Genomic DNA, 22,258 nt, shown 5'->3' with positions numbered 1-22,258 from the left:
CACTCTCACATACACTCTACCAAACATACACACTCCGAGGAAAACCTTGCTAGCGCCCGTTTCATTTGTGTCAGAAACGGGCCTTTTTTACTAGTGTAATGTGAAATGTTACAGCTGATTATGTTCACTTAATAAAAATGATTGAAACATAGTATCAACCAAACCCAACGCGGAATTCACATCTCCAGCTGTGGATATATACTCCTGATGCAGGCATCTGAGGAAATGTGGTTGCGTGGGTTCAGTTCATATTTTAATAAATCTTCTATGTTGCCATACTGGTGTCTTTTTGTCTATTTTTGGTATTTCCTGGTTGCCCCAGACTGGGTACTTTGTCTACTGGACTAATTTCCTGTATTGAATGGAGAATAGCATCGCTGTTCTACAGCCAAAGAATTATTGGTGACTTTACACAGGTGAAGGGTCGCTTCAGCTTTCAAAGTGCCCAGGGGCCAAAACACAGCAGGCATGGGCCGAGAGAATCCCTTACCTTCTTGGAGAAAATATTTTGTAGCGAGAAGCAGAGTGTGGCAGCCAGAGCACTGATGAGTCCCCACACGTCAAACGAAAGCTCTGTGACTGTGGCCAGGAGGACTCCGCTGATAATAGGGATGAGGGACAAATATACCTGAGTGGAAATTAAAAGAAGAAAATCCAGCAGGAAAGGTCAGCATATACACACAGTCACCATTTAACACTTGAGAAGCCCCAAAATCTGACAACAGGGGATGGGTTACCAATAAAGTAGATGATGGCAGATAAAAACCAATATGACTCATCTAGTCTGCCAAGGATCACCAACAGCCTCCTTTTAATTGATTTTGAGACTTCCAACCAAAAGCAGTAAAAACCCAGAACCTGTACAGAAAGAAACATTTGTGTATTCCACATATCTGGCTTAAGACCAAGGTTTATTACTGTTCTGGTGTGTGCAGAATTAACCCATTCGGAAACATGAAAAACATTTGCATATCCTTAGCTATACCCAATTCTCTTCTTTTAGACTGGCCCACATGCCTACATATCTCCACACTGTTTCAATTCTTGGAGCAAAGACATAACTCAATCTGAGTCCTTTCCTTCCCACATATAACCTGTGCTTGACTCCGCAGTACTACGTCAACAAATCCACCAAACTTTAGACTTCAGGAGTGGGAAGGTGGAAGGGACCCAATGACAGTTATGCCAATAAGATTGGATAAGGATGTCAGAGTCAGATTTGCAAAGTTGCAATTAAATTTGTACCCCAATCAGGGATCTGCGATAAACTGTTCACAGACAAAATTCAAAATTAGCCTCTTATATAAAGTCTTCAGCCACTGCACAGAAAAACAAAATGTTGGCAATTTTATACCTTGGAACTGCTGGTATCAGTAACTAAGGACATCATTAGACCCATAGAGACTATCGCATCTGACAGGGGGAGAAAACGCCAGATAAAATACACGAGTAGAAATGTAGGTTGGCGAGTTAGCACTATATGATTGGAGGAACATTTTTTTTTTTTTTTTTACAAACAACTCCACAATTGTAAGACTTTCTTGAGAAGGAACTGCTCTGGTGAGCTGCCTCATTTTTCATTCATAAAAACTTCTAAATTAATGTTTTTGGCTCTCATCATCCTTTGACTATTTTTGTTTGTAAGCTTGTAATAAATCAGAACTGCGCTACTAATATCCTCTTTTATGTTTATTTCCTGTCACCTCAGCACAGCCCATATGTCTCCAACTATACCAATCAGTAAGGACGTCCCTTTTGCATAAAAATCGCTTTCTAGTTTTTTCCTGTACCAGTGTGAGGTCTGCATGGGACTGAAGAAAACACCCTCTTCAGCTATCTCTGCTATATTCATGCTTTACATGCATCAGTGCAATGCCTGCTTGGGGTTCTAATGAAGATCCGTTCTTCAGCTCTCTGTGCTGTATGCATGCTTTAAATTTATCGATGTGATTTCTGCTTGGAGCCCTGACGAGCATCAGCACAGCACTGCTGCACTTCATGTAAGATTTATAATAGTGAGACCAGCTATATAAAAGCAGCTCTTGAAAGCTTTAACTGGTAAAACTACCAGAGAAATGAAAGGGAAACAATTAAAATGGTGCCTCATCTTCATTCCAATTTTTAATTACCAAGCAAACCATGCTAAAAATGCCACTAAGTGTTACTAATGCCAACACCTAGGCAATCCCCCTCCTCCCCGGACCCATTACAATTCTGACTGCTGAGTCCCGGCCAAACCTTACCTTTGTCGTCTGCTTCTCCTTCATAATCAGCCGGGACAGCAGGACCACCCAGATTGGCATAGTGGCTTTTACTGAAAGAAAAGGGGACAGTATAGTGCTTGGCCATGATGAAAACCGAGTGTGCCCTCCTCCCTCCAGTTCTGTGCTCAGAAGGTGTCCAGGCCCCAGGATGAGCTCTGAGCTCACTATGCTTTCTGTTTTGTTAGCCAAACGGTAATCGGGTGTGGACTGACATCAAATGTCAATGGTTTCATCGCAACAACCCACGCAGACCACAGAGGATACCAAAACGACCAGTAAGATCAATGTTTACTATTCAGGCCCATGGTGTGACTATGCATTGTCACAGACTCTGTCAGGAACCAGTTACCATTGCCAGACACACTGAAACCAGCAACTTGTCCCATGACATCAACTGTGCAGCATACACTACTCTACCACCAATAGCGACCCACCACCAACATAAAACCAATCATTAAAAGAAAACAAAATAAGAGGTTCTCAATAAACACAGATCACTTTGTCCCAAGTGAACTTTCCTTGAGAGCTGGCACATGCTAGGAATATTTCATGTTTTCGCCCACTCTTCACGATAAGGACTTTTTGTAAAAAGGCGCTGCTAGAGAGGATGAGGTCTAAAAGGAAAACTGATAATCTCTGCAGCTATATCCTTTGGCATGATTGAAAGCTTTTCATTCCCAAGACACCAACAACCAGAGCCACCACAAACGCAGAACAGGGGAAAATTCTGTCTATATCAGTGTCAACACTGATACAGGCTGAGTACTTATAATATCGAAATCTTCCAAGTCAATATTTTAAAGTTCACTCTCAACAGCTGATACCTTAATTAGAAGGAGAAAAAGACTTCAGTGACACAGTTGCTTTACATTTTTAGCATATGGTTGTTTCTATCATGTCATAAAAACCTCCACCACCTTTGATGCAATTTTTATATTTTGTGTTTTTTTTCCATTTTCTAAAACACTTCTCGAAATATATTATACAGACTGCAGAATTATCCTTGCTCTGCAGTCTGCATAATATTTAGAGGGCTTTTGGTGGTGGTGGTTTTTATGACTTATGATGTATGCTAACAATTTAAAGCAACGGTGTCACTGAAGTATTTACCTCCTTCTGATTAAGGTATCAGTTGTTGAGAGTGGACTTTGAAATACTGGTTTGGAAGATGTCTATATCAGTGTACAATTTTAGGCCTTCTTTTACTAAAATGCGCTAGCAATTCCCGGTGTGGCAAATAAGAGGAAGCCCATTCAGTTCCTATGGCTTCTTCTCATTTGCCATGTGGCTTTGCAAAAGAAGCCCTTAATCTCTTCATCTACATATAGATCTGTAAAAGGAGGATATACACAGTATTCAAGAAGTTAAACTTCTTTTCCTGAAGCGGAAAAGACGGCCACACACTAACTTAATCTCTAAAGAAAGATACCATCTGCAAACTTTGCTGACTTTATGTATTTAAGCAAACCAGGGAACTTACATTCCTGTGCCCTGTGTGTGATGGAGGAAGGGGACAGGGGAGATCCTGTAAACCGTACTTTGTACAGATAAGCTACGCTGTGCCTTTGCTGGCCTTCCTTTCTGTGTCTATGTGAATATGCAGACAAATCATATATTTAACATGTATATTACATCTGGCAAACATTAGGTATTATAATCTCCTCCCAAAGGAGGATTCCTGGAATAGAATGCCCTTAGCATTTTTTTTTTTTTAATCTTAATTTTCTTGGTTACTCCTACTGACTTGCCTGTTTTTGTGCTACTTTCTTTGCTGGATATATTTTTGCTTGTCCTTTATTTTTAGTCACAATATAAATTTGTTAAACGTAAAAAGTGGGCTTTTAAAATTTTTATTTTATTTTTTTACAGCCACACCTCTCGCTTTACCAAATCTCTTCCGTCAGATGCTGCTCATCTGTGATCCTAACAAAGAACAGCACAGCAGCACCCAGCACCATGCCACATTACTTCATTCTAAGCCATGGTCAGCGCTAGCGTGCACCAACACACACCTTAAAATGGCTTACTGCACCCAGAGGTAAGACCTAAATCAGTGCGCACTAAAAAAGCGAAGATACATATCTGTAGCAGGTATTCTCCGAGGACAGCAGGCTGATTGTTCTCACATGTGGGTCGACGTCCACGTCGGCCCAGGAACGGGCATTTTGCAAGCAAAATATTTTTAAAATCTTGCCAGAGTCTTCTGGCACGCGTGCAGCACGCATGTGCAGACCGATTTCCCGCCCATCGCGTAAGCGTTCCCTCTCACTTTAATCAAAAAGCAAATAATAAAGAAACAACAACTCCAAAGGGGAGGTGGGTGGGTTTGTGAGAACAATCAGCCTGCTGTCCTAGGAGAATACCTGCTATGGGTATGTATCTTTGCTTTCTCCGAGGACAAGCAGGCTGCTTGTTCTCACATGTGGTGTATCCCTAGCAAGCAGCCTCACTCAAAACAATGAACACTGGTCAATTGGACCTCGCAACAGCAAGGACATAACAGAGATTGACCTGAAACCATAAACAACTAACAGAGAGTGCAGCCTGGAACAGAAAAAAAATGGATCTAGGGGGGTGGAGTTGGATTCAAAACCCCAAACAGATTCTGCAGCACCGACTGCCGCGTTGGGTATCCTGCTGCAGGCAATAGTGAGATGTGAATGTGTGGGCTGATGACCACGTTGCAGCCTTGCAAATCTCCTCAATGGAGGTTGAATTTAAGTGAGCCACTGACGCAGCCATGGCTCTAACATTGTGAGCCGTGATATGGCCCTCCAGAGTCAGCCCAGCTTGGGCGTAAGTGAAGGATATGCAATCTGCTAGCCAGTTGGAGATTGTGCGTTTTCCGATGGCGACTCCCCTCCTGTTGGGATCAAAAGAAACAAACAGCTGGGTGGACTGTCTAAAGGGCTTTGTCTGCTCCACGTAAAAGGCCAATGCTCTCTTGCAATCCAAGGTGTGCAAACTGCTTTCGCCAGGGCGGGTATGAGGATGGGGAAAGAATGTTGGCAAAACAATTGACTGGTTCAGATGGAACTGCAACACCACCTTTGGCAGGAACTTTGGATGCGTGCGGAGGACTACTCTGTTATGATGGAACTTGATACAAGGTGCATGCACTACCAAGCTCACCAACTCTACGAGCTGAAGTAACAGCCACCAAGAAAACGACCTTCCAGGTCAAGTACTTCAGATGGCAGAAATTCAGTGGCTCAAAAGGAGCTTTCATCAGCTGGGTGAGAACAACGTTGAGACACCATGACACTGGTGGAGGTTTGACAGGGGGCTTTGACAAAAGCAAACCTCTCACGAAGCGAACTAAAGGCTGTCCAGAGATAGGCTTACCCTCTACACGGCGATGATAAGCACTAATCGCACTAAGGTGAACTCCTACGGAGGTGGTCTTGAGACCAGACTCTGACAAATGTAGAAGGTATTCATGCAGGACAAGAAAGAGGATCTAGGGCCTTGCTGTCACACCAGACGGCAAACCTCATCCATTTGAAAAAGTAACACTTCGTGGAATCTTTCCTGGAAGCAAGCAAGACTCGGGAGACACACTCTGAAAGACCCAAGGAGGTGAATTCTAAACTCTTAACATCCAAGCCGTGAAAGCCAGAGACTGGAGGTTGGGATGTAGAAGTGACCCCTCGTTCTGAGTGATGAGGGTTGAAAAACAGTTCAATCTCCACGGTTCTTCGGAGGACAACTCCAGAAGAAGAGGGAACCAAATCTGACGCGGCCAGAAGGGTGCAATCAGGATCATGGTTCCGCAGTCTTGCTTGAGTTTCAGCAAAGTCTTCCCTACTAGAGGTATGGGAGGATACGCATACAGAAGGCATGTCCCCCAATGCAGGAGAAAGGAATCTGACGCTAGTCTGTTGTGGGCCTGAAGCCTGGAACAGAACTGAGGGACCTTGTGATTGATCTGAGTGGCAAAAAGATCCACCGAGGGGGTGCCCCACGCTTGGAAGATCTTGCGGACTACGCCCATGTTCAGTGACCACTCGTGAGGTTGCATTGTTCTGCTCAACCTGTCGGACAGACTGTTGTTAAAAGCAAAACATGTTGGATGATAAGTGGCTTGGAGGAACATGCCGTGACGGCGAGCCCAAAGCCACATCTGGACGCCTTCCTGACACAGAGGGCGAGATCTGGTGCCCCCCTGCTTGTTGGTGTAATACATGGCAATCTGATTGTCTGTCTGAATTAAAATGATTTGGTTGGATAGCCGATCTCTGAAAGTCTTTAGAGCATTCCAGATTACTCTTAATTCCAGGAGGTTGTCTGCAGACCTCTTTCCTGAAAGGACCAGGCTCACCAAGTGTGGAGCCCATCTACATGAGCTCCCCACCCCAGGAGATATGCATCAGTCGTCAGCGCTTTTCATGGTCAAATTGGATCGAATCGTTCACCAGTGGAGAGAATTCCGAAAGCCAGTGGACAGTTGGATGACATCCTCTAGATCCCCCGCAGCTTGAAACCACTGGGAAGCTAGGGTCCATTGAGCCGATCTCATATGTAGATGTGCCATGGGCGTGACATGAACTGTGGAAGCCATGTGCCCCAGAAGTCTCAACATCTGCCGAGCCGTGACCTGGTGAGACGCTCGAACCATGGACACCAGGGACATAAGATTGTCCGCCCTTGTCTCGGGAAGATAAGCTCGAGCTGTCTGAGTGTTCAACAGGGCTCCAATGAATTCCAATGCTTGGACTGGGGTGAGATGGGACTTGGGATAATTTATGACGAACCCCAGTAGCTCTAGCACCTGAATAGTCATTTGCATGGACTCCAGAACACCCTCCTTCGAGGTGCTCTTCACCAGCCAATCATCGAGATAAGGAAACACATATGCACCCCCAGTCTGATTAGCAGCGCTGCGACTACAGCTAGGCATTTCATAAACACTCTGGGTGCAGACCCCAAGCCAAAAGGCAGTACACGGTACTAAAAGTGCTGTGTTCCCAGCCAAAATCAAAGATACTTCCTGTAAGCTGGAAGTATCGAGATGTGTGTGTAAGCATCCTTTAAGTCCAGAGAGCATAGCCAATTGTTTTCCTGAATCATGAGAAGAAGGATGTGCCTAGGGAAACCATCCTGAACTTTTCTCAGACAAGAAATTTGTTCAGGGCCCTTAGGTCTAGGATGGGATGCATCCCCCCTGTTTTCTTTAGCAAGTACCTGTTTGTGCTGGGAACTGTAAGAATGAGCTCCCGGTGGACAATTTGGAGGTTTAGATTCCAGATTGAGGGTATATCCTGACCGAACTATTTGAAGAACCCACCGGTTTGAGGTTATGAGTGGCCACCTTTGGTGAAAAAATATCAACCTCCCCCCGACCGGCAAGTCGTCTGGCACGGACACTTTTACTGAGGCTATGCTGAACTGGAGCCAGTCAAAAGCCCGTCCCTTGCTTTTGCTGGGGAGCCGCAGAGGCCTTAGGCGCACGCTGTTGACAACGAGCGCGCTGGGACTGAGCCTAGACAGGCTGCCGAGAAGCAGGAGTGTACCTACGCCTAGCATAGGAATAGGGAGCACTCCTCTTCCCTCCAAAAAACCTCCTAGATGAGGAGGTAGTAGCAGAAGACGCCCGGAGGGAGAGATAATCCATAGCATCATTGTGCTTATTGGGCTGGTCAACCAGATCCTCTACTTTCTCACCAAAAAGGTTATCCCCCAGGCAAGGAACAACCGCCATCCGCTGCTGGACCGAATGATCCAGGTCAGAGACACGCAGCCATGAGAATCTGCGCATCACTATACCTTGGGCAGCGATCCTGGATGCTACATCAAAAGTGTCGAACATACCCCTGGCCAGGAATTTTCGACACGCCTTCTGCTGCCTGACCACCTGGCAAAAAGGCTCAGCCTGCTCCAGAGGGAGTGCATCAACCAAGCTAGACAGTTGCCTCACCGAGTTCCGCAAGTGGATGCTTGTGAAGAGCTGGTATGTCTGGATTTTGGCAGCAAGAATAGCGGCCTGATACACCTTTCTCCCAAAAGAGTCCAAGGTTCTAGATTCTCTGTCTGGGGGCGCCGAGGCATAGTCCCTAGTACTCTTGGCTCTTTTGAGAGCGGAGTCCACCACCATAGAATTGTGAGGTAGCCAAGACTTCATCAATCCAGGCTCCCCGTGGATCCGATATTGGGATTCAGTCCTTTTATGGATCACAGGATTAGACAGAGGGAACGACCAGTTTCACATAGGACTTCCTTCAGTACATTATGCAAAGGAGCCATTGCAGCCTCTCTAGGTGGAGAAGGATAATCCAGGACCTCGAGCATCTCAGCCCTGGGCTCATCCTCAACCTCCATAGGGAAGGGAATAGCCGCAGCCATTTCCCGGACAAAGTCTCCTTTCTGGTGGAGGGGAAGGTTCAGAAGGAATCCCATTGGACTTATCAGAAGAAAGTACCTGGGATCCTCCTCTTTCTCCGATGAATGCTTATCTTCAATATCGGACAAGACATCTCTCAGAGCAGTCCGAAACCGAGCCTGCCTCGACGCTGAGGAACGACGTCCTCGATGGCGGTGCCGAGAAGTCGATGCCCGCCTGGACTCCGGTGAAGCTAACTCCCCCGACGTCGACGGGGAGTCGACCTGGGTGGCAGTCGACACCGAGGTCAGGGACCTCACCACAGGTGAAGGGCCAGACACCGCTGCAGCAGATGGTAAGAAGGTGCAAGCACCCCTGACACCGAAGCAGACTGGCACAGCAACCCTTCCAGAAGCTCTGGAAGCAGGGCCCTGATGTGCTCATCGAGAGCTGCCGTCGGACAAGGCTGCGGGGTCAGTAAAGGAGCCGGTGACAGAATTTGTCGAGGCTCGGGAGCAGGTACTGGGCTGCTAGACCGAGCATTGGCACCTCCTGAATAGAGGGAGCGCGATCCTCTGGGCGCCAACACTTCTCAGATGCCGAATCCCTCAATGCCCCGGAGCTCCAGGAACCGTGTGTCGAAGGAGAACGATGACGGTGCTTCTTCGCCTTTGCTCGACGCCCTTCGTCGAGACTCCTCGGTACCGATGAGGAAGATGTGGAATCCTCACGTCTCCTCGGGGCCGGGTCCGCTCAAGACAGGTGGAGATCCACTCAATGCCTCACTGCTCCCAGCATGAGTTGGTCATGCTGTAGCCATTACCTTCTTTCGCCACGTCGATGTGTCCCTCGATGTCGATGCCAAAGGACCGGACCGAGCCCCAAAAAGCTTCTCTCATTGGGCCTCTCGAGACACTTGCGGCTGGGCTATGGTCGGGCCCAAGGCACTGGATACCCCAGACGCGGGTATCGGCACCGAGTACAATGTTTCAAGCTGCTGGGTGTCTTCGATGACATGGAAGGAAAAACGGCTTCGTGGAAATCAAGACGCGATCGTGCCTGTTAAAAGAAAAAAGGGCACGAAAATAAGGGAACAAGCCGGCCGTGTCAAAAAAGAAAGGAAACTTTAAAAGGGCAAAAAAAAAAATAAAAGAAAACTATGGGCAGTTTTTTTTTTTTTTTTTAACTGTAAATTGTGTAAAAAAAAAGAAAAAAGAAATAAAGCAAAAGCCTCAAAATCAAAAGAACTCTTTCCCGGGCCTGAGAGGAGTGGGGAAAAAACTCGACCGCACCTCAAAGCAAAGAAAAAATAACTGAGCGGGAACACTCACGTGACAGGCGGGAAATCGGTCCACACATGCGCGGTACATGCTCACCCTGCAAGCGCGCTAGAAGACTCTGGAAAGATTTTTAATATTTTGCTTGCAAAATGCCAGTTCCCGGGCCGACTCGGACGTCGACTCACATGTGAGAACAAGCAGCTGCTTGTCCTCTGAGAAATATTTTTACATTTTGGTGCAGGGAGCCTTTTTATGCTATTCAGCATGGGAAAATTAGGTTCTTACCTTGGTAATTTTCTTTCCTTTAGTCATAGCAGATGAAGCCATTACGTATGGGTTGTGTCCATCAACCAGCAGGGGGAGATAGAGAGCACTCAAATTTCACAGTGCCACATGGTCAGCTAGCTCCACCGCCTCTTCAGTATTTGAAGCTTCCAAAGCAGTATAACAAACCACAATGGGAATAACATGAACTTTCCTCACAGCGAACGATGGTCCCATAACAAGGGCATGAACTCAAAAGGAGGGAATGAACTCATCCTCCTCTTTGTATTTATGGAGAGAATACACACATCCTCCTGGAGGGAATGAACTCAACCTCCTACACATGAACTGGAGGGAATGAACTCATCCTCCTATAAGTGAACAAGAATCCTGAAGACTGTTTTCCAACTTTCTCCCAAGGAAGGATTAGAACTTCAGGAAACAAGAACAGAACCTGAAACAGATTCACATCATACAGACAATCCTACAGGGAGGGCTCATGGCTTCATCAGCTATGACTAAAGGAAAGAAAATTACCAAGGTAAGAACCCAATTTTCCCTTCCTTGTCATCAAGCAGATGAAGCCATTACGTATGGGATGTATCAAAGCAATCCCTATATAGGGTGGGAACAAGTCACACCACGCGCTAGCACTTGTGCTCCAAAACGCGCATCCCTCCTAGCAGCCACATCCAGCCTGTAATGTCGGGCAAATGAGAGCTTCGAAGCCCATGTTGCTGCACTGCAAATCTCATGAAGAGAGAGTGCTCCAGTTTCAGCCCAAGAGGAAGAAATCGCTCTTGTAGAATGCGCCTTAAAGGCTACAGGCGGAGGCCGGCCGGCAAGCAGATAAGCTGAAAAGATAGCTTCTTTGAGCCAGCGGGCAATAGTGGCTTTAGACGCTGGAGACCCTCTGCAAGAACCTGATAGTAAAACAAACAAATGATCAGAGATCCTGAAAGAATTAGTAACTCGCAGATACTGCAACAGAGTCCTGCGCACATCCAACAGGTGCAACTGCCCAAAGGATTCTGGAAACTCCTCCTTAACAAAAGAGGGTAGAAAAATAGGCTGGTTTAGGTGAAACGCTAAAACCACCTTAGGCATGAAGGAAGGCACGGTATGAACCATGACCCCGGACTCTGAAAATTGCAGAAATAGGTCTCGACAGGACAGCACCTGGAGTTCTGACACCCGTCTCGCCGAAGTAATGGCCACCAGAAAAACGGTCTTTAGTGTCAAATCTCTCTCTGAAGCTCGCCGTAGCGGCTCAAAAGGAGAACCCCGCAGAGCCTTCAAAACTAGCCCCAGGTTCCAAGCTGGACAAGGTGCCTGCACGGGAGGACGGAGCCGAAGCACCCCTCTAAGAAACCGTGCCACATCTGGATGAGCAGCTAAAGACACGCCTGCAACCTTACCATGAAGGGAGGCCAATGCTGCCACTTGCACCCGCAGGGAATTATAGGCCAAGCCTTTTTGTACACCATCCTGCAAAAAGTCCAGAATCGGCGAGACAGGAGCCCGCATGGGTGTGATCGCTTTTGAAACTGTATAATTATGGTACAGCCAGAGACCCCCCCCCACTGGAATGGTGGCGGGCCCAGTCATAGAGCTCAGGCTGTTACAGACCTTGGCTGAGTCAGAAATCTGATGGCTGACATAACTGGGAGCTTACTGGAAAAGTATGGCCTAGTTTGTAGCCCAGATTGAGGCCTAAAAGTTAGGTCAATAGATATGGAAACAAAATGGAGGAATTCAGCACAAAATGGAAGCCCGTATCTGTTACAAAGTGGAATTTTCTCTAATGTAAGTTAGAAAAACAAGTTGAGAAATGAGTGAGTCATAGCAGGTGCAAAGAAAATAGGGAACTAGCTGTCCAAGAGAGGAGGGAGACTTTCCTGTGAGCAGGATTGTGGTCAGCTGGTGTGAGAAAGGAAAGGCGTAGCAAGATAGAAGCTACTCATTAGCATGAGCCAATCAGTGACAACCATGACATTAGCATAGATCCAATCGGGTATATCTACTGTCATATTACCCATATCCTGAGGGCACCTATAAAAATCAGGGTAGTTCCTGGTTTAAGTTAGAGAGAAAAGGGTTGGCACTCTCTCTCCAAGGGAAACCAATGTGTCCAGCAGAATTGACAAATTACCTAATTGCTTTCCCTTGTAAAACCTCTAATTGGTAAAAGAAATTATAAAAGATTAGCAAATAAATAACACCTGTTTGCAACTTATTATATTCCTATAATTAATTGATTGTACGTGCCTGTTGTCAATCACTGATTTGACTTGTACCTTGGCAAATAAACTCCTCATTCCAAATTATGATTTGTGGGCTTCACTTAATGATGAAAGGCTGTAAGTATAAATGCTTTTGCTGTATCAGGCTATCATTCGCTGCATTGTATAACCTGTAGCCTAAATCCAGTTTGTCATAAGGCTGGTATCTATTCCTTGCCAGTGCTGAGAGGCGGACTAATGCGGGTCCCTTAGGCTTAACGTCTCTCTCAGTGGCAATTCCTCTTAGAACTTCACAACTCCCTGATTACCCCAGTACTAATGCTATTTGGAGATGGAGTCAGATTAAGGTCACTCTAGCCTTCTTGGGGGGGCTCGGGACCCCTCTATTCTTAACAAAACACAAGCCTCAAACTGGCGCCAGATCCTGGCATAAGCCACGGAGGTGGACTGCTTGCGGGCCTGCAGGAGAGTGGAAATAACATTATTGGCTAGCCTTTGCCTCTCAATTGCGCCCTCTCAATAGCCATGCCGTAAGACCAAAACGGCCATGGCCACCAGTCCCTGTGACAACAGGTTCGGTACCAGAGGTAAAGGAAGGGGAGCCTCCACTAGCATCTGTTGGAGGTCCGCATACCAAGGCCCCCTGGGCCAATCCAGGACGATGAGAACCACTTCTCCTGGGTGAAGCCGAATCTGCAGGAGCACACGCCCTATCAAGGGCCACGGAAGGAACACATACCAGAGGCCAGGGTTGAGCCAAGGCATCCAACCCAGCTGAGCGAGGATCTCTCCGTCTGCTGAAAAGCATGGGACTTTGGCAGTTGAGCTTGTCACCATAAGATCCATTACGGGCTTGCCTCATTTGGCACATATCTGCAGGAATACTTCGTCTGCCAGTTCCCATTCCGCTGGATCGATTTGATGCCTGCTTAGATAATCGGCTTGCACTTTGCTTTGACCTGCAATGTGAGCTGCCGACAGAAACTGTAGATGCAGCTTGGCCCAGTGGCAAATCTGTTCGGCCTGCGCAGCCAGCGCTTTGCACTGAGTGCCGCCTTGTCGGTTTATGTAGGCCACTGTTGTCGTGTTGTCCGACATCACTCTGACAGCCAATCCTTCCAGGGTCACTTGAGAGGCCAGAAGCGCCTGAAACACCGCTTTCAACTCTAGGCAATTGATGGACCACTCCGACTCGTCGGATGTCCAAAGACCCTGGGCATGCTTCCCCTTGCAATGTGCGCCCCAGCCCTTCAGGCTGGCATCTGTCACCACTAGGCACCAATCGGGGAGCGCCAGCAGCATTCCTCGCCACAGCATGCTGTCTGAGAGCCACCACTCCATTTTGAGTCGGGCCGCAGGGAGCCAAGAGAGTCTGCATTGATAATCCTGAGATACTGGAGACCATCATTGAAGCAGGGAATACTGCAGAGGTCTCAGGTGCGCTCTCGCCCAGGGCACCAAATCCAAGGTGGCCGTCATCGATCCCAACAGCTGGACAATGTCCCAAGCTCACGGGCGGGGTGTCCTCAGGAGCAGACGGACCTGATTCTGAAGCTTGCACCGCCTTTGCTTGGGTAGGAATACATATCCCAAGTCTGTGTTGAACCGTGCCCCCAAATATTCCAGAGATTGCTTGGGGGTCAGGTGAATTTTGGCTACATTGACGACCCAGCCCAGAGATTGCAGTACTGAGACCACTCTGGCTGTAGCTTGATGGCTCTCTGTTGCGGAGTCCGCTCTGATGAGCCAGTCGTCTAGGTACGGGTGAACCCGGATACCTTCTCGCCTGAGAAAAGCAGCTACCACCATCATTACCTTGAAAAAGGTTCAGGGAGCTGTGGCAAGGCCAAAAGGCAAGGCCCGAAACTGGAAATGTTTTCCCATCACCGCAAACCGCAGAAACTTCTGGTGCAGGGGCCAAATTGGAATGTGCAAGTAAGCTTCTTTCAGGTCCAGAGAGATGAGAAACTCTCCTGGCTGTACTGACGGACAGCAGGGTTTCCATGTGAAAATGCCGCACTCTTAGGGACTTGTTTAATTCTTTTAAGTCCAGAAAAGGGCGAAAAGACCCACCTTTTCGCGGCACCACAAAGTAAACGGAGTAGCAGCCGCAGCCGAAATCGGCGGGAGGCACCGGGGGAAACCGCCCCAATTTGAATCAAGCCTTGTAAGGTCTCCTCTACCGCCGCCCGTTTGGCAGCAGAACCACATCGGGACTCCACAAACACGTCTCTTATCGGGGCATCGAATTCTATTCGGTATTCTCTGATCAGGTCCAAGACCCACTGATCTGAGGTAATCTTGGCCCACTCCTCGAGAAAGAGGGAAAGACATCCTCCTATAACAGGAATCGAGGAGGGGGCTGGCGCACCCTCATTGAGAGGGTCGCCCTTGAACTCCAGGTCTTGAGCCTGCTGCTGTGGAACGTTTGTCCGAGCGAAAGGAGTTCCTCTGCTGAAAACCGGCCACGAGAAGTGGACCCAGCAGAATGCCCCGGGCGGTACCTTCTAGCTTCATGGAAGCGAGGTCTATAAGAGGAGTGAACCGCTTGACCCTTGGAGGGAGGCCGCGGCCTATCCTCGGGTAAGCGCTGGGGTTTAGCATCTCCCAGGCCTTTCACAATTTTCTCCAACTCCTCACCCAACAGGAGAAGGCCTTGAAAGGGCAACTTCACCAACCTTTGCTTAGAGGCTGTGTCCGCCGCCCAATGCCGTAGCCACAGAAGACAGCGAGCCGCCACTGCTACAGCCATCTGTTTAGCCGAAGCTCTGACAATATCATAAAGGGCGTCAGCCAAAAAGGACAAGGCTGACTCCATTCGCGGAGCCACTTCAGACAAGGGCTCCGCTCCATCACCGGGCTGTTCCACTGCCTGTTGCAACCATGCCAGGCAGGCTCCAGCAGCATAACAACTGCATGCAGACGCCCAAATAGTAAGACCAGCAATTTCAAAGGACCGTTTAAGTGCTGATTCCAGTCTACGGTCTTGCATGTCCTTCAGGGCAACATCTCCTTCAACTGGGAGGGTAGTTCTCTTTGTCACAGCTGTGACTAGGGCATCCACCTTAGGCATTGCAAAGCGAGCCAAATGCTCCTCACTCAGAGGGAATAATTGCCCCATAGCCCTGGAAACTTTCAAAGGTCCTTCGGGGTCAGCCCATTGAGCTGAAATAAGCTCTTGGATGGAGTCATGCAAAGGAAAGGCTCGAGCAGGCTTTTTGGTACTTGCCATCCTCGGATTTCCTGAGGAGGCCACGCCACTCCCAGGATCTTCAATAGAAAGGACCTGTAAGACAATCTGAAATAAGTGCTGGCAGCTCCTCATGGTGGAAAATCCTCACCGCGGATGGATCATCTGGATCCAGTGGCCCTTCTGCACCTTCCTGTTTCCTCTGGCCACGAGGGCCTGCCAGACCCCTCAGAGTCACCACATCCCAACCACGGGGGGGGGGGGGGGGGGGGGGGGGGAAGGGGGGTGCGCCACTCTCTGAAGGGGAATTTACCCTTCTGCGCTTCTCTTGCGGCCAGCTATCAGGGAAAAACGCCTCAAAGGGCAATCCCAGGCCTGCATCCACCGGAGGGGCAGTAAGGGGGGGCCGTAGAAAACCCCTGTGGCTGAGCTCTTTTAAGCATATATGCATTATGAAGCAATAATACAAAGTCAGGGGAGAAAAACTCACCCTGGGCACCCGGTTCCAGTCCGGGGCTAGTAGCTCTTTGGCCAGCCTCAATTCGAGAGCCCCCTCCGGTCTCCAGACCCTCCGCCTCAGCGGGGGTCGCGCCATGTGGTGCTTTCAAAATGGCGCCCGCTGCCAGCTCCACCGAGCGTGAAGAATCATCGCTCGTCATGCTCGGGCCGGCTCTTACGCTTGAACAGCACGTTTAACAGGGCCCCGCTGCTGATCTGCGCTTGCCACACTTGGAACAGCACTTAACACTCTCTGCAGCCATCGCCGAAAAACGGCGGAAAATTCAAAATGGCGGCTTCGCGCCAAAAACGTCCCGATTGCAGGCCCTCCCCGGAGGAGTCAGAAAACACTCTTACCTCACTGGACCGAGTATACAAGCTCCGGTCACGCTGTAGAAACTGAAGAAAACCTCTTGCTTTTTTTTTTTTTTTTAAACGCTGTGAGGAAAGTAGAGAAAACAGCAAAAGAGGCAATCAAATCAACTCCGGAGGTACAGAACAGTGGGAAAGGCAGGGAAAGGCAAACCAATGTGCCTGCATCCACCAAGTATAGAGTGGGAAAGAGCAGGGAAAAGTGAAACTAATGTGCTCACATCCACTGGGGGGATGGGTAAGACAGGGAAAGGGCTAACCTATGTGCCTTTAAAGTGAAGCTGCTATAGCCTCTAACACCCCGGCTAACAACTGGCAAGCCAGGAGCCACCCCCAGGCAGATTTGTTAAGGAGCTTGATCAAGCTGCAACCACCCTGCTTGGGGAGATAGAGAATACTGAAGAGGCAGTGGAGCTAGCTGACCATGTGGCACTGTGAAATTTGAGTGCTCTCTATCTCCCCCTGCTGGTTGATGGACACAAGCCATACGTAATGGCTTCATCTGCTTGATGACAATGAAAATGACATTACTACGTGCTAACTGGTTAGCACAGGATTAGCACGAGCTCTTACCACCTACAAACTAAGGGCATTTTTTACTAAGGTGCGCTAGCGTTTTTAGCGTGTGCTTTGTAGACACCCATAGGAATGTTACGGGCATCTACACAGTTAGCGCACCCTAAAAATGCTAGTGCGCCTCTAGCGTGGCTTAGTAAACAGGGTCCTAAGTGTTAGTAAGTGCATATTACAGCTGTACCAAACAGCAAAGCAAATAAACAACGTGAAATACTACTACTACTTAACATTTCTAAAGCGCTACTAGGGTTACGCAGCGCAGCGCTGTACAGTTTAACATGGAAGGATGGTCCCTGCTCGAAGAGCTTACAATCTAAAAAATCAGAAGTGACGTGTACGTTTCAGTAGGATTTAAACTATATACAAAAACATCAGTTGCTATGAATTGTTTCTTGAATTTTTTTTTAACTAATCTTGAACATTTTTTTGCAGAATTTTGATCTCTGAAGGCAACTTTAACAATCTGAAAACAAAACAAATGAAATATCCAGTTATCTATTCACGATTCCTTTTCTCACGGCCTTCTGTCACACCATTAATTCATACATCCAGAAACTGGTTGGACACTTTAAACATTCTTCCAGTGCAGTATCTCGTCTACAATGCCATTTGGCTTGAATGGGGTCTGCCTCGGCATCAGCTGCGAGATGATGTGGTGACTAGATGAAACTCAACATTTTATACGCTGGAATGTTTGCTTGAACCAAAAAGGGCTGTACTACGTTACACTTCTGAAAGATGTTAAGATACTAAATATGCAGCAGTGGTCATTGATGAGCAGTACGATATCTCTGTTGAAGCCGTTCGAACAACTAACTCACGACGTAAGCAAGCCGTCATCTACACTTTCTGTAGTTTTGCCTGCTGTAAGGTTTTGCTCCTATACCTAACTAACTTATCTGATGAAGGAATGAAGAAAATATTGTCAGTTACAGTAAAATCTGAATGATTGTCTTCACATCATTTTGAAGATGATTTTTATTGTTGCTACTTGCACTGACCCAAAGTTTAAATTGCAGACAGTAACTGATGACCTCAAACAAACAGAGGCAAAATTGAAATCTCTCTCATTTCGTCCTGAACTTGTTGCTGAACATTCTACCAAATCACGACACGTGTCAGATAAGCAGGACAAACAGGATTTCACTGCAGATAAAGTTGCTGAATCTGCTAGGGGTAAAAAAACAACACAAAATTTTCTTTTTGCGAGTTTGATTTCTGGGCTGTATGGGGTCCTCTAATTCTCAAGTGAGCAGTGACGGCACAAGTTCCGAGACTGAACCGGAAATCAACAAAATCCTTGCAGAACCCTGCTTACCAAAAACTGAAGATCTAATCCTGTGGTGGAAACAACATGAACACACTTACCCAAACTTGAGCATTCCTTCAACCTGTGCACCAAATGAAAGGCTCTTCAGTAACCTGGGACCACTTTTTCTGAAAGAAGACCTTGTTTGACCCATGAAAATTTAGAACATTTAGTTTGTTGGGGGTGGGGGTGTTAAGGAAACTTGCCAAACTTCCAATAGCTTCCTAAACCCAATTTACAATTACATGGATATTTAATATTTGTTTAGGTGTTACCTTCAGAGATCAAAATTCTGAAACAAAAGTTCAAGATTAGTTTTAAAAAAGATCAAGGAATAATTTATAGCCACTAATGTTTTTTGTATACATGAATATAGTTTAAATCTAACTGAATACACTTAATCTCCAATTTCATATTGTTTCTTTTATTTATGATAAAGCTCGAAGCTCATTATTCATATTTGACTGAATAGTAAGATATGCCATTCAGTACAGCTGTACTAAAACTGCTGACTGAATTACATAACAGGTTATCCTAGATGGCTGCTTTTCTAACACTTTAGAAAATAGAGCAGTGTGGGAACAGGACACTACAAAGTTCCCTCCCGGGAACCTGAAACAGAATGAAAAGTACAAGGGAATAGTACAGGATGTGCCATGTTCAAGGTATATTCCAGCTATTCATCTGAACTCCCCCCCCTCATTTAACCCTCCCAGGACAGCCCAGGTCTAAACAGATTTGAGTAAAACCAGGAAATAATCTTCCATAGAAAGGGTAGTAGGCATTCACTATTGGGAACGAGTGGGTGCTATCTATGTGCATTGTTTGCATATAAGTACGCTTTGTGGAAAGAGCTCTTTGGAAGGAGTGCAAGCTCTCTCTCGACACTGCACACTACTTTTTTTTTTTTTTTTTTTTAAATCCTTTATTCAAATTTTATAAAATCTCACAAAACAATGAGACATTGCTATCCACATTAAATTTACAGGAAAAAAGAAAATTATTAAAGAAAAAGAATATGACACTACTAACAACATGTTCTGGCTGCTCATTCCTAATAGCTAACCAAGTTTAAGGTGGCATGGGATAAGCACAAAGGATCTTTAGTCACTGAAGCTGGAGCAAGCAGCAAGTGTGGCCTGGTGACACGCGTTTGAGTGCTCATAGCATCATATTCAACTGAGTCTCCAGTGGGGAGTCTGGGCTGACAATATATGACAAAGTGGTCAGTATGAAATTATAGAAGTTCCAATGGCAACACAGGAATCACAATATCAGACAGGAGCTAAATCTATCTGGCAGGCTATGCAGGGGATCTTGGAGAGCAGAAGCTCAACTAACAGCTGTACCAGGCTGGAGAGACTCAAACTAGTAGCTGGGTCTATCCAGCAGGTTGCAAGCACTCTCATAAGTGCAAGCACTCTCATAAGTGGGTACTCGGGTGTTTGCCCAACAGCCACACCAACATTGCTGTGTATGGGATTACTGTAAAATCCTACGTTTAGGTTTGAGAAGGCGGGTGCTGGAGAAAACCAAAATAATAGAAACATGATGGCAGATAAGGGCCAAATGGCCTATCAAGTCTGCCCATCCTCAGTAATTGCTAACTCCTCCTTTTCCTAAGGGATCCCACATGCCTGTCCCATGCTTTCTTAAATTCCGACACAGTCCTCATCTCTGATGGAATACGAAAGGAAAAAAAAAAAAGAAGATTATCCCAGAGAAGACAATCTGCAGGTGAGAACATACAGAAAACAGCAAATAAAGACCATAAAGAACATAAGAATAGCAATACTGCAACAGGCCGATTGTTTATCCAGCCCGGTAGCCCGTTTCCAACAGTGGCCAATCCCAGTCAGAAGTGCCTGCCAAAATCCCAAATAACAGCAACATTCCACATTACCGATCCAAGGGCAAGCTGGTGTCTAAATTTAGAGGACAATAGTGTACAGAACTGTGGCACTTACATGTGTGATTAGTGTCGATACTTGGCAGTTACGTGCACAAGTGTTAGGCCTTAATCTATAAACAGTGTGCCTAAATTGCTTAGTCTGTGTCATCGAGCAACATGCGCATCTTCCAGAAGACTATCAGTTGCATGCGTGCACTGCACACTAGCCACTGACCTCTTTTGGTGCACCGAGGCGGCTTTGTGCTAATATTCTCTAAGAGCTTAGGCAGGCCTTTAAGCCATTAGAGAATTAGCACTAAATGCACACATTTGTGTTGCCAATTTATTTTCATTTTGAAACAAAATAAGCACTCAGAACTGTACAATACAACAACAGTGACCGATTTTGGTTTAACACTTTATTTTATTTATTTATTATGCCATTTCTACCCCGTATTTCCCCAAGAAAGCTAAGGTTCAATGCAGCTTATATAACAAATAAAGAAGAAGCATTACAAGACAATTAATATTAATACAAAATTTGCTGCCCATATGTTCTATCAAGTCTGCCAATCCAGCAACTGAACTCTACAATTTCCTCCTCCCCATCAGAGATCATCTGTGCTTATCCCACGTTTTCTTGAATTCAGATACAGTCACCACCATCACCTCCGCTGGGAGACAGTTCCACACATCCACCTCCCTTTCTGGAAATAACTCCTTTAGATTACTCCTGAGACTACTTCTTTTCTTACACACTCTATGCCTGATTTCTATTGAAAGAGGCCTATTTCTTTGAGATTATTATGTCTTTATCACAACTCCCCTCTCCAAAAGAAGCCTATTTATATATTTAAGCCTCTCCCCAGGTTCTGCTCTTCTTTTGGGCCTTGGGCTTTTGCAGCCCAAATGCATCACCCCTGCCATCTTTTTAGTATTAAATCTTAGTTGCCAAATTCTAGATTATTTTTCAAGTTTCATTAGATCCCTCCTCATGTTATCCAAACCTTCAAAGATACGTAATTTATTGCAGATTTTGTATAGGTAAAAAAAGAAATCCAATTCACCAGCCACAATTATTAAACAAAAACTGATTTAAACAAAATAAATAAAGAGAGACCTCCTTTTGCTACAGGCACTTAAACAGAAATAGAAGTCTGCTCAGCACTTTCCCCCATTTTACGTAGACTGCAGAAATCCTTGATGGATACAAAGTATCCGAAGGGATGAGACTGGTGTTCTTACACTGAAAACATACTACTACTACTTATTTCTATAGCGCTACTAGACGTACACAGCGCTGTACACTAAACATGTAAGAGACAGTACCTGCTCAACAGAGCTTAACATCTAATCAAAACAGACAAACAGCACAAATAAGGGATAAGGACAAAGCAAAGCAAGATTCCGGAATCCCAGAGTGTATCAAAATTCTAGAATCTCAGAGTAGCAAGATTCCATTCAGAATCCCTGACTACTACTTATTATCATTTCTATAGTGCCACTAAACATATGCAGTGCTGTACATTGAACATGTAAGAGACTGTCCCTACTCGACAGAGCTTACAATCAAACTCCCTGAGCCCATACACCAGGCCCCCTCCCTGCCCATCTTCAAAGCCTTGCTAAAAGCCCACCTCTTCAATGTCGCCTTCGGCACCTAACCACCTTACCTCTCTCTATTCAGGAAATCTGGCCTGCCCCTACTTGACATTTCGCCCATTAGATTGTAAGCTCCTTGGAGCAGGGACTGTCCTTTTCTTAATCTGTACAGCGCTGCGTAACCCTTGTAGCGCTCTAGAAATGTTAAGTAGTAGTAGTAGTAGACAAAACAGGACAAATAAGGGATAAGGACAAAGAGTAGCAAAATTCCATGCAGAATCCCAAAGATTACTACTACTTATCATTTCTATATTGCTACTAGACGTACGCAGCGCTGTATAATGAACAAGAATTAGATACCTTGTAACCCCCATTGAACCTGCCTCGAGTGGAAAAGCGCGGGATACAAATGTAACAAATAAATAAATAAACAAACAGGAGTTAAGAGCT

The 22,258-nt window shown here is 46.2% G+C and overlaps 1 protein-coding gene across 1 annotated transcript in view; it reads right to left on the bottom strand.

Moving 5' to 3' along the window:
* Positions 1-22,258, bottom strand: part of SLC35E1 (solute carrier family 35 member E1) — a 59,133-nt gene that overhangs the window by 22,088 nt on the left and 14,787 nt on the right. The window contains exons 2-3 of the mRNA XM_030217991.1: positions 2,244-2,314; positions 491-628 (exon numbers count right to left, since the gene is read on the bottom strand). Of these exons, the coding sequence (XP_030073851.1) occupies positions 491-628; positions 2,244-2,314 (209 nt within the window). The remainder of the gene's footprint in view (positions 1-490; positions 629-2,243; positions 2,315-22,258) is intronic.

Source organism: Microcaecilia unicolor, chromosome 11 (genome assembly GCF_901765095.1).
Source record: "Microcaecilia unicolor chromosome 11, aMicUni1.1, whole genome shotgun sequence".
NCBI classification, from domain to species: domain Eukaryota; kingdom Metazoa; phylum Chordata; class Amphibia; order Gymnophiona; family Siphonopidae; genus Microcaecilia; species Microcaecilia unicolor.
This window is presented reverse-complemented; position numbering and strand designations above follow the sequence as displayed.